This window comes from Cuculus canorus, chromosome 6 (assembly GCF_017976375.1).
Source record: "Cuculus canorus isolate bCucCan1 chromosome 6, bCucCan1.pri, whole genome shotgun sequence".
NCBI classification, from domain to species: domain Eukaryota; kingdom Metazoa; phylum Chordata; class Aves; order Cuculiformes; family Cuculidae; genus Cuculus; species Cuculus canorus.
In genome coordinates, this window is record NC_071406.1 from 12,620,944 (window position 1) to 12,634,704 (window position 13,761).

At 39.7% G+C, this 13,761-nt stretch overlaps 1 protein-coding gene across 1 annotated transcript in view; it reads right to left on the reverse strand.

The window, feature by feature from the left end:
- Positions 1–13,761, reverse strand: part of SLC49A4 (solute carrier family 49 member 4) — a 71,837-nt gene that overhangs the window by 19,931 nt on the left and 38,145 nt on the right. The window contains exons 4-7 of the mRNA XM_054069961.1: positions 12,284–12,413; positions 7,032–7,140; positions 6,329–6,396; positions 1,296–1,423 (exon numbers count right to left, since the gene is read on the reverse strand). Coding sequence (XP_053925936.1) covers positions 1,296–1,423; positions 6,329–6,396; positions 7,032–7,140; positions 12,284–12,413 — 435 coding nt within the window. The remainder of the gene's footprint in view (positions 1–1,295; positions 1,424–6,328; positions 6,397–7,031; positions 7,141–12,283; positions 12,414–13,761) is intronic.

Here is a 13,761-nt window from a genome sequence, read left to right on the forward strand (position 1 = left end):
TCAATTCAGAAGATAGAGTTACTGTAAAAATTTACATTACTGCAGGCTTGTAGAGATGAAGCAGGCAAGCACAAGAAATAAGCTTTTATTGCATTTATTTCAGATTTGATGGAAAAGAAAAGTATGGTCGTTTGGTATGACAACAGGCACTATGAAATTTGATTTACTGATTAAATTAAGTTTTATTTAAGCAGAAATTTGTTTGAAAAAGTTGAAATTCCAAGATAAATCACAAATTTGACCTATCCATTCAGATGGTGTTTCCCCTGAATTGATCATTTATTTCAATTTGCTGTACCCACTTTAGTTTATAGTTGTGACATATGCAATGTACCAAGGACCCTTACTGAAAATCAAAGTTAATTTCAGTAAAACAGTGTTTTATACAGTACTTTTCACACCAAGATATTTATTAAAAATGGGGAAAAAACAATTTTCATTTGTCTTATAATGCATAAACTTGCTTATAACAAAGATAGCACTGTATTTAAAATGGATTTGCAGAATTCTTTGATGAGTACGTATTTTTAAAAATCTCAATGGTTTAGTTTTACTGTAACTCACTGCCCTGTTGAAGATCTTGGAATCATAGGTGGATCAATCCTTTGGTGCAGATAGTAAGGTGAAGGACAGATTTTTAAGAACTAAATTGTTAATTTTTAACTAAGGGTACAGCTTGCTGGCAGCACGAGTAGACCTCTGAGCTCTTCCCTACTCCTGCCAACAGCTTTTCCCTATCTTTTTCAGGCAAAAACTGAGTTTATTTTGGGCTTGGAAGTGTTCCCTGAACCTGCATGCAGGTGCAAAAAAAGAGGACAGCACAGTGCAGGGACAGATTTAGATGGCTGAAAAGATGATGGGTCACCTTGGTTTGAACTGCACCACATGCTTCCAATAATTAACGTTAAGTTTGGAAACTCTAAGTTCCCAGACACATTGTTTCTTAAATGCAACACTATTCCTATTCATCTGTTTTTTCTTGGATTCTTTCTTACTTTAGTTATTCCAAAACACTTAAACCGGAAAACCACTCAGGCCTAAAATCAATTCTACACACATTTTCTGCCTTCTTATTACTGGGTTTTGTTAGTTTTTAATCTTTTTATTAAGTTATTCAATGCTGGTAAAGATATTTCATATTCAGGAGGTTTTCTACACACACGGGCGTCTGTCTTGGTGAAACTACTGCATTACCAAAGGCACGAAACCAGGTTATAAAGCAGTTGACTTAAGACTGCAAATATTTGTCTGCAATATCAAGTATAAATTATAGGAATTAAAATCTTTGTCAATACCTGTGGTTAAAGGCAGATGAGTGACACTAGTTAGACAGGTGAGAGTGAACCAGGTTGATGCTAACGTTGCTCCTGATAAAAGCAGCAGCAGTATAAACTTCAGCATGCCCCTGATAAAATCTGCAAATCTAAAACAAAAGCACCAATCAGAGCAGTACAAATGCTGATTTTCATATTATTTAAATGTGATATTTGACAATTAATTCCGTATATTCTCATTTAACATTTTGGAGTCTATAAAAACAATTTAAAAATCATTTCTCATTTTCAGAAATAGAAAAAGAGGCATTTTCATAGAATAGTGATATTTCTAGCTGTCAAGCTGAAGAGCCATAGATTTTTTAGCTGTCACAAAGTAACAACCAAACCAGAGCAATTCTCAAGGCATCAACTGAAAACACTCAGCATACAGGAATGGGTTTTTCTCCTTCTGCATTTGTTGGACACAACATCACACCACTACTTACATCTCTGTTTTGTCAGCGTTTGCCAGTCTCCCTTGGCAGACACACCGCTCAATTAGCATAGGAAGAGGCTGCTGCATTTCATTCAAGACATAGTTAAGTGTCAAGATTCATTCCTGTGGGAAATGACAAAACTCCAAATACCAGAATCCCTAGATCAAAGATGACAAGAAACAGCTTCTGAACCCTCAGATGCATTAGCGATGAAGCTTTCAGTGGCTTAGGCAAAAGAGGAAATCTTTACACAGGTGGTCACTGTCAGTGGCTATTTTGAGTTGAAACGTTGCAGAAACCAAGAGGTGGCAATCCTCTCCTGCACAAGCCCCACTGACAGTCGAGGGGAGGACAGCCCTACAAGTCCTTGGGCAGTCTGGCTGTTGCACAGATGGAAATATGATCTTTATACTACCTGATGGTACAATTGCTTTTTCCATCTTTTTTTTTTCTTTTTCTTTTGAGGAGACATAATGCTTTTCAGCAGTGCTCACATTGCAAAATTATCTGTGCAACTGCTCTTTTCAAAAGGGATTTCAACACAGCTACTGAAAAAGATGTATTAGAAAAGGCAATGTCATTTAGCCACTGGTAATTTCCTATAATCTCCTGCTTAGGAGATAGGATTTTGGGCTGGATGGGTTAGGTAGGTAAGTCTAAAGAATGTCTTCTGCCCTCATGGCCTCCAATCCTGATTAGGCTGACGGCAGCACAATCCACCTAGGTTGGTACATGACAAAATCTGTCAGCTAACTGCTTTCTCTCCTCTTTCAAAGATCACTTTACAGGCAGATACCAAACAGCTTACTTGATTAAACAGATAATGCTACCAACAGTTTGAGAACTAGGAAGCCTAGCTCTACATACAACAAAGATGTAATGCAATAAAAGAAAACATACATATAACCCCATTTCTTTGCTCTTATTTTGATTCTCCCTGTGCTTTAATCCCACATTGAATTTAGCAGCGAGTAATTCAATAAGCAGTAGAGCAAGATCAATGCTGCATATAATGTTAAAAGTTTATGACTGCAGTGTTCAAGTGGCTTACACATCAGTCTCTAATAGTCAGAGGTTAGCCGCTACTGTTGTTTTTTTCTGACAATCTAAATCCAGCAATCAGAATCACTTCTTCTCAGTGGTTTGCCATTTTCTTTATTATTTGGGATCACTGGGGTCAAAATCAGCAAATTTTAAAGCTTCTTAGAAGCATTTCAAAGTGCAAACTTTTTGCTTCTTCCACAGAGACTCCCTGCTTTGCCTGCTAGCGAACATCACTACTTCCTCTCCTTACAGGCCAGAGCAGGTGCCTGTATTTTGTGTAATCAAACAGTGTGAGAAATAGCAGCCTACTGGGAGGGACATTCACAAACAACAGATCTGGAAGGGATCTCTAGGGAGTTCTCCATCTCTATACTATCACCAAGGATATGTGTGGATGGGAGCATGATGTACAACTAAACTCTTGAGGATAGTTAAGTGGAGTGAGTATCTACTTTTACCGAGCAGCTGGCAATGCTTTTTGACACAAAAATCGTGATTTGGGTATCAGTGGTAGTAGTGTGCTCCAAGGAGCTCCCAGATGTCACAGTACTCCAGAAGGGTCAAATACAAACTTAAAGGTTTATGCAGCTACTGAATTCAGCCAGCATCATACATAATAGGGAACAATGCCATAGCAAACTTGCCAGAACTCGGTAACCGAGGGACTTCTGCTTCTTCTCTGGTTACAGGAGAATAAAGATGACTGTAAACCTAGTCAACTCTTCAGAATACTTGTTTCAATAAAAAAAGGGAGGAATTATTTTTATCCTCTGACTCCAGCATCTGCTTTCAAACCCCTCTGTTCTGTTTAAATCTTTTTTTCATCATCTAGAATGTAAGGGGATATCTGCAGCTGCGAAAAAAAGTAGGCACACCAGCAGAGAAGGTGCTTACCCAGACACAGAACTCTGAGCCTACTGCTGGTAACAGTCTCCTGCAACCCAGCAAATCCAGCCCTAAGCGGGATCCTTCAGTTAAAATCACAAACCTGCATTGCTGACAACACTGTCTGTTGCTAAGGAAATCACCACCATGTCATAAAGTTTCCACATTTTGACTATATTGTACGTTAAAAACAGGAATAAAACTGAGCTGTGGAGGATAAAACCTCAGAAATATCTATGATCATTAGCAAATGTGGAGAAAAAAAATCTGAGAAAAGGGAACAGATTTATATTCCCATTCAATGATATGAATGTTGCTCTTTGACACTGCAGTATCAGTATCATTTGAAAGCTGCCAGCAAAGGGCACCTGCCAGCTGCCCAAAATAGCCCAGGCTTTTCAATTATAAAAATGCATCACAAAAATTAGCTAAACATACCTAAGTTCATGGCTGTCGGGACAGCAGTGGGTGGAGAGTCAGAGAATTTATGTATCGTGCTGAGGAAAACTCACACCATTTTGAAAATGAGATAGATGAACAAATTTCAAAACTGGGCATTACTTTAAATATAGATGATTTAACACCTACTGTGATGTGCAGGACCAAAAACTCCAGGGCAAGGCTCAGGTTGTTACAGTTCTAAATGGTAGAATCTGCATTGACAAAAATGGAAGGACCAAATTCCTAGACTGCACCAATTTCACTTTGATAAATTAGCATGGAAAAATAAATATTAGAACACCCTCTGCCCCTCCACCCTAAAACGCAACAGCGTCTTGAGAGGGGGTTAAAGGAGAGAGCTGCTTGCTTGGCAAATCACACTTCTGACACTGAAATACATCAACTTGTCAGCCTTGACAAGAATCATTACTTAATTTTCCTAATTACAACTTTCAGCAGATTACAGTCACACTCGTCATTGATTCAACCCTACACAGATAAATGCTGAATAGGCCGAGGAGGGAAGAGTCATCCATCAGGAGTGACAAATCACCTCCTCCCTCTCTTCCTGTATGCAAACCCTCCCATTTGAACTGTGTATCTTCCAAGTTAGAGAGACATATTTGGAGACAGACTGTTGGTATTTTTTTAATTTACTCAAAAGCAAACCTCCAAATGCTACAAAATGCTGGTATTCAAGAAGATTTGAAATCAATTTTGAAGCAGTTAAAGAGACTGTCAGCGTTTCCTGAAACTTAACCCAAGCAATATATTAAATAAATTAATCTACCATAAAGGTTGAGATTTGCATGTTGGCATTGAGTCAGCAGATTCTTTCCTAAGAAAGTTAAGTCAGCTGCTAAGGGTGCCTCTCTACTATCAAATGTTGCAAATATACCAGAGATTAACTCACAATGGAAAAGATTAAACTGGCATGCTACCTGCTTCAGCATGTAACCTGCTAAGGCATCTGTCATTTATTGCAGTTGGTTTTAAACATCTGCTTCTCACAGAGAAAACCTCCTATCTGAGCTTAGCTGATCAAAAGCAACTTTTTTAGACGAAAACAGGGTGTGAATTTTTGTTTCAACAGATTAAGTCCTTTGGTCGGCATCTGGAGTGGAGAGGAGGGAAGCGCTTGTTTCTCTTCTCTAGGTCAGGAGTTTTTTCCTCTCCTCCTGTTGCAGTTGCTAGGCAGCCTGCAAAATGTCAGGATGAGAAACCTCACATTTCTTCATGCATTGTGTACTCTGATGATGCATAGCAAGTGAAAGAAAGAGAGCTTCAATTTCTGTCCTAGAAAGATGCCTCTCTGGGTCCACAATGCCACAATGACTGCAATGATGAAAAACCCCTGCACTTGTGCTAAACTCTAAACTCGGAACCAGAGTCTAAGGAAAGGATATAGAGAAGCCAGGACAATGCTCAGGTATCCCAGTGCAAGAGGAACATGTGACTGGTTTTAGTCAGTTTTATAAAATCACTGCTCTGGTAACTCCTGAAAGACTTTTTCTGCCTCACCCTGTCCCTTTTCTTAAAGGGGAACTCAATGAAGAAAAAGCAGCAGATTTTTGGAAGGACAATCCATTTCTTGCTTTTCTGCTCCCCATGTCATCAGCGCTCACGATGGCTGGATAGAGCTATGTTTGGATACAGAAAAAGTGTAGGTACAGATGTACTGTAGCCCATAGCAGTACAGCAAACTACTCAGGCCATAAAGGAATCCAGCAACCCGGCCAAAATGGGCTCAGACTGATTTCTTTGTGGAGGAATGTAATGTTATTGTGGGTAGGTTGCCTGTACTACACTCCCAATACCCCTTTGGGAATCAATATGCGGAAAAGTGTTGATGGAAGGAGACAGACACTAATTTCTTCAATGCTTTCCAAATGTGCTACAACAGGTTTGCCCTCATACCAGGCACCTGAATTCACGATTGTGTTTAAAAGGAGCATACAGGAAGCACTTGTCAGGAGGAACCGTGTGACTTCCCAAACTGAGGTCTACACATGTGGTGTTCTCAATCCCCAGCAACCACTAACGTGGAATATACAAATTATTGCTCTACAAGAAGTACACCAAAACCCCAGAAAGTATTTTTAAGTTCAAGTTGCTAAAGCTGAGAGAAAACAAGTTATGTTATTAAGAGGATAAGCTAAATGACAATCGCAGTTGAAGAAATGGAGGACATGTAATTATTCCTACCTTGCCATCGCTATGCCAACAACACAACCTCCAACTATAGACCAAAATCCAATCCAGCCTGCATCTACCTGACAAGAAATAAAAAAAAAAAACAAACCCAAGGGAATGTGTTAAAGCTGAGAAAATAAGATGATAAGATGTTATTTTCAAAACAAATGGTGTGCAGGAGCTGCAAACTGCTAGTAACAGCCCATGACAACAACGCGAAGAGCAAGACTTCTTCTAGGATATTCAAAGGGAAATAAATTCACTAGAAGACAGTATGACTAAGTAGCCTATGCCCTAAATGTGACCCCTGTTTATAGAATCTCAGTAACATCCTCTGGATTTTTATAATCCTCTACCAAAAGCTTAGAAGCCCACTTCAAGTCACTTCATCTCTTCCACCTGGTAAATATTATTTTCTTTTACTAAAAGTGCAGCAGCCAATGATACTTCTATTTGTTTACCCGCCCCTTCCTTCTTGTTAAAACGTGCATAAGGTTCTGAAAATTCTCACCACTGGGGCAGGGTCAGCAGGGAGAATCGTGACAGTTCAAGATGCCAAAGCTGCAGTTTATTTTGTTTAAAATTTTAGGAGCCAAGTGGTCCATGTGTATGAATAGCAGCTTAAATGTAAAACCTGATAAAATTGTATGGTAGTGCAAAATAAAAACACACCACTTACAAAACTGCTGCTGATTATCAGTCAGGAGATACTTACTTGGCTTACGTGAACTGGCGTTAATATCAAATCCAGAACACCAGACCAGCCAGAGAAAACACCCAGTGGTATAGCATAGGCTAAAGCAATCATCAAGAACCGGAAATTGCTGTAAAGACAAAACATAGGCAATTAGCTGCAGCTTGTATCAGAAATTGCACCAAGATTAGCCGCTGGAGAAAATGACACCCGAGAACCTATATTCTGCCCATCAAGAAAAATAGCAGAGTTCTGAAGAAGGAGCGAGCCAGGAAAAACAATAAAGGTATCCAGCCATGTAAATGAAATTCCAGTGGCTGAGATGTTACTGCCTTAGCACAGTGAAAATAAAAAAGCCAGTCTCTCCACATAGGTCCAAGATTTTTGTAACATGCTGGGCTCATGTGTTTCTCATTTCCACGAGCAATTCCTCCATGTATTTGCATGGGCAATGTACTTAGCCCAAATGTATGTCACGAATAATAAGCATTAATTTAAATGACAAAAAGCGTATTTCAAGGATAAAATCTGAGAGTCATACTTTTGAACTATACTTTAAAAAGAAAAATAAAAAAAGAAAAAAAATGTTTTACTTCTCTTTGTTATGGTGAAAGGCAGGGAAAGCTCTGGGAATGAGATGGGTACAGTTGCAAGAGCGGAGAAATTCGACCGAACTGTCAAAACCCAGACAAGTATAATATTCCGCTCTAAACAGTCAACACGTTTGCTTTTTCCTCCCAATTAAAATTATACAACCTTCAGTATTCAGTGAAGATGAAGCAGTCAAAGCTGTGTCATCATCTTCATCATACACAGCTAAACAGGAGTTGGCAGACAAATCACACTACCAATTTCCCCCACCCACTGTAACCAAAAGCTACTGTGAAATCTTTGCTAAGAGACATCCAACTTTTCCTCGAAAATGTTTCAATTTGGGAATAAAACCAGAAAAGACACTCTGGACTCTGCAACACTGGTATTTTTAAGTGAAGGGATTTTACAGTGATTCCAAGGTTATCTCATGGGATATCTGTGTAACCGTAAAATGTGGCTCCCCTCATTCCCAAACAATTTACATAGAATTGATCCTGATCACTACCAGTCCCTTGGCATGCAGCAGCAATTTGATAGCACGGAGTTATGAAAGCCAAAAGGGAGGGAGAGAGCTTCAAACACTCTCCAAAACATTCAGAGGTTTGCAGCTTACGCTGTTTTACTCCCCTAGAATATCCACGCACAGCACACCAGCCAGTGTTTTTTTGCACTGTTCTTTTTCACACATCCTCTTCTTGAATAACACATTTCTATCACATGAACATATCCTCCTCTTTCAATATCATTCATGTCAGATTTATTTTTTAATGCAAAGAAAAACAACTCCCAAACTTTCAGCTCTTCCATACACTGCTTCTATTTCTCCGAATGCTAGAACATTTGCTGTCTTCCTGACAACTATTTTTTCCTCTCTTATGAATGCTGTACTCTTATCCTACTCTATCTTGTATCATCTTGGCATCTCTAAAGGCAGGTTTTCTGACACTATTTAATACTATCCATGAAAAAGCTATTCCGATATCTGTAAAATGAAATAAAAGGAAAAGTGCTCACTTCGCATGGACATTATATACCTGTGTCACAGACTGCAAAGAGGGAACAAGTCTGAATGCACTCTTTCAAAACAATGCTTGCTCAATATTCAAAATCTTTGGGTATCTGAACCTCATCCTCATTAAAGAGCTACTTTTGTGGGGGTGAGTACTTTGTAACTTACTTGACCAAGATGATCTTTAGTGAATTTGTCTCTGGCAACTCAAGCGATCAGACAGACTGGCAGGTGGGACAGCTGCTCTGTGCCATGTCCGACTCCTAGTCCCAGTACTAGAGAACTAGCTCTGCATCACAACATCCCCCAGTGACAAGAGGCTGCCCCCCTGCCCAGTCTCCACAATAAGGAAGGTAAACAGGAGAAAGCGTGCAAGGCAGTGACAAAGCAGCACCGATCACCAGACGTCATTCTGTCCCCTTGTCCAGCAACAGCCAGTGCTGGCTACATTAGGTGCTAAAGCTATTTGAAACGCATATATTAAGTAGCAGCTCCACTTTTCATGGCGCCAGTCACTTGTATTTATTTTTGCAATTTTGCAATTGCTCTGCTGAAAATAGAAAAATGTGCTGTCTGTCACACCATCAGTTGGTGAACCCACACTGTTTTCCATCGGATCAGCCCTTATGACAGGATATCACCATTAGCTTCTCTGTTAAATCATTCTGCTGGAATATGAATTGACTTTTTCCTCTGTTTTTTTCAAGAATCCACTTAATGCCACTAGAATCTGTAAGACAGGCTGGTTCAGAGGGCAGCGCCGTCAAAGTCAGTCACCATTTTCAGAATAACTTTGACAGTGCCTATTAACATCAGGCATGCTCTGAGCAGCTTCCATCAATGGATAGTGATGTCATCTGAAAGTTTCATCAAAGAAATAATGGTGCAAAAAAACCCTGTTATAAAACTCCCAAATTGGTAATGTAGTGCCTTGAAAATATAAAAGGGATCTAAGTGGCTAAAAGAATCTCATTACTTCAAAGCAAAAATCACAATAGGTTTTCTTAATGCAGATTTAAAGTCTTATCAACTATTTACTTATATTAGATTCTTTTCCATGGAAATTTGCAGTATATTCTGAAATAGGAGGGGAGGGAAAGAAGTCGTATTTTCTTGACCAAAGAAACTGAGAAAGGGCACTGTACTTTTTCTAATGGAAATTCAAACTACACTTGTTGCAGTGTGTGATAGATTGTTAAAAGATTTGGGCTTAGCTCCCAAACCATGACTAATCTGTCGTCTCCCACTGCAGGCTGAAGAAGTCGGTGTCAGGAGATAACCAGAGATCAGCTAATTGTTATAATCTGTCAGAAGCAGGATTCCTCCGAATCAGGAGGAAGAACCAAGTTCCTAATCAAGTTCCCCAGAAACAGCCTTCAGGGGATAGTTGACCCTAAGAAGATATGCATGACACAACTCTGCAAGAAGCAGCTCACAAAGATGATTGCTCAAGGACCTGAAGGCACTGAAGAAGAGTAGGAGTTTCAAGGAGATGATAGATCCCTTTGGAGTCCAAAAAAAAAAAGGTCAATGACTCCAACGGTAAAGTTATGCTATCCTGCTTTATTTTGAAGTAATAAAACTGCAGCTTAGGGGAGACAAGAGAGAAATGATGAACATCTCAATTCTCATGAGTGTTTTTTGGTGCACATTTAGGCCAGCCCACTAACTCACACACATCCTAAAAGCCTTACACACAGTTCTCATAACGGAGGGCAAGTCTGCAACAAAAGGGAAATCATGATTTCCTGGTACGCACCAGGTGATTACCCCGTTAAGTCAAAAGAAAGGCTCTCTGTGCCAAGAATTATGAAGTCTAGATTAGGAAGGCAACAGAGCTTAGAAGCCTAATGAACCAGATGATGGATTTATCTTGAAGCACTAGATACCATTTTCTTTTATATATCCCCCTTGCTTGATGGATTGTTGCTGAAAGGCTCCCCAAGATAAGTGGGTTTAATGATGAACTGTTGATTGTTTCACGTACAGAGGAATGAAGAAGTGTCTTTGATAAGGGATAGCGTGGAAGAATGCATAAATATCAGAGGGAAGGGAGACACAATGATCTACCCATCTGCACTTTTAAAAACAACTCTTGGTTCTTACTATTTAAGCATCTAGGTTTTTTTCTTAAGTTTCATCGATTATGAATAGTAAGCCGGGTTTGCCGTTTATCTCCCGACCTTATCAGTATTTCAGGTCCATTGCTTACAACACTTCGAACAAGGAATCGAATGGTTATAAAGCTCCCAAATGGGGCACTGTCAACAGAAATTTTATATTTCACCTGCGGAGTCAGTTGCTGTTAGAATTTCTGTACAACAGCAACATTTTTACAACACAGCCCTCAGGCAGGGTCTCACTCCACACCAGCTTGGGTGCTTATCAGCATTATTGTGTGTGCTAAGTGTCCTTATGGGAATTGCTGTTTTTTTCATATCCTGACTAGGTCACTTTGCAGACTAACCCAGCCAGCTGTACTCGCATCTTCTCCCAACTGCCAGCCTGCTCCAGGATAAATACACAGGATTAAGCATCTTGTCAAGTATTTACTCCCTCAAACTGAAACAAAAGCCTCAAAAGCAAAAGAACAAATCCAATGACAATAAGCGATACATTGTTTTTGCTGTCTCTCTCACTCCTAGAAAGTAGAGCCCACAATAGGTCTGTAATAACTAAATACCTAAAGGTCCACAATTACCAAGTTTCAACCAGCCCTTCATACACAGATTCAATGCTTACCACTGCATCACCCAAGAAACCATTACAGCAAGAGCTTGAAGTCCCCCGGTGAAGTTAGCCATACACAGCACCATGGGAGCAGTTCTTTGCCCCAGAAGCTCATCTGTGCAGCATCAAGTACAGGGCACAGGCCATCACAATTATTCAGCATTAATATTACCATTACTTTAACTGTTCCTCTGAGATTGGATTCTCATTACACAAGACGTTGTACAAACACTGGGAGTGGGGAGGGGGGGTAGGACTTTGTCTTCCCAAAGCAGCCCAAGTGGGAGAAGTTGCAACGCTGGAGATGTCACTTTCTTTATAACCTTTTTTTCTTTATTTTTAAATCTAGAAATTTAAAGGACATTAACTCATCTTTAAGTCTGTCCAGAAACTTACTTGGAGACACTTCTCCTATTCCCACTTCATATTTTAACATACAATTAATGAGATTTAGTAGTTCATATAACGGTTTCAGACAGTTCATCTACAGCTCCCATGGTTGAACGAAGGCTGCTGGATACTCCTTTGAATGGCAAGCAAACCCCAATATTATAAGCATGGAAGAAAGAGGCTTATTAGCTAGTTATGCCCAGTGTTGTTAATTGTTATCTCACACCTAGCAGTACGCACACTGTATGTTCTTGTATAACCTAACGTTAACAAAAGTACTGCATAAGAAAAGCCACACTAGCAGATGACTGAAGCAGTCATCTGAAGCTGCTGAAGGACATCAGCATGAAGGCTTGAGATATACTCAATGACTTAATGTCTGCTTTATAGCAGTTTGCGTCCTTTCATGTCTCAGCATTAATATTTAATTTTATTCTGTTTAAAAGCACTACAAAACAACTTGTTTGCTCAATGAAAAGATTAAAGCACGCTTGTTTTTATTTATTTAGGTGCTGATCTGCTTTGAAGCGGAAACCCAACGAGGACCTACCTTAAGAGTCTGCAAAAACTTCTCCTGTAGCTGAGCCGTTGACTCGCTGCAGCCACGCTGGGAGGGAAGGGAGGGCGGGAGGGGAAGTAGGCCAATGCTGCGGAAAATATCAGGGAAACCATTCCAAATTCTAAACAAGAGGGCAAAGAAAAACAAAACCGAGAACAGATGTTAGCATTGAAAAACTTGTATTGGTACAGCATCGCTATCAGTCAGCCTCCAATACATAAATCCACCACAAGTGCTTCACTGCTCCTGACAACAGAACTTTGCAACTTGAAGGGCAATTTCTTTTTACCTCCCGGAGAAAGATTTCAAATTGAGATGGAGAATCAATGAGATGGAGAAATACTAGCAGTTCATTGCAGCGACAGAAGCTGCAAGAGCCAGGCTCACACATGGGAAACTCAGGCGACAAAAGGAAAGTTTTTGCTTTTTCTCTTTGAGGAGAACCGCATTATGAAGACACATTTCCTCACAATAGAAGGAAAGCAGTGCAGGTAACAGCGCGCTAGAGACTTTAAACAGATGGGACTGGGGAAGCCCCAGGGCATGGAATGACAATTACTTGGCACACAGGATGATGAAAGCAAATGGAAGGTCAAGCAAGGCAGCATCTCGGACACAAACAGTATTACATGGCAAGAGAATATAAAGAGAAAAGTGTAGGAGCAGCCATGTGTCTCAGGAATAGAAGGAGCATGGGTAATAGGTAGAAAAATGAAAGAATACAGCTGTTTGCAGACTCTCGTCTTGTTCAGCAGCAGGTATTCTAGACATTTGAAAAATTTCATAGTAGAAATTTGGACTTGAACTTGCAAAGCAATGAGCAACTTCACAGAAAATTCTCAGCAAGCCTGTGATTAGACATTCTGAGGAAAAACAACTGTACCCACAGTCAGCCTAATTAATTTGTTTTACAGGCCTTTTATAACATATATCACGTTCTTCACAGTCCTTAATCCCTATATTTCTCCTGTCCCCTTTGAAAATAAGATTCTTTGCTGCCGGAGAGAAAAACGTGGAGTTGAAGTGCGTTACCTTAAAAGAACCTGTGATCTTATAACAAAGAATTGTTCACTGACACCACAAATAAATTCCAGCAGAGCTGGATACTCAATTGCAATTCATTTTCTTTTTTCTTCTCTTTTTTAATAAATAAATATGAACATGGCACTTTGCCAGCTCTTCTGCTAAATCAGAAGAAAATAAATTCAGGAAACTGAAAAGTAAATAACACTTGGGAGTCTAAATGGAGATAGGGAAGGGAAAGCAATGCTTCTACTTGGTATATGGAAAAAAAGTCTACCCTAGATTTCTTTGGAAGATATAATGAAAATCTGACAATGCCGTTCTTCGTATCAAATACTGAAGGACTCATTTTGAATTACATGGTGTCTCTCTTTCCTGCTGTGGTCTAATTGCATGTTTCGAGAGGGTCAAGGGCACTTTAACTAAACCCACTCACTGCATCTCCT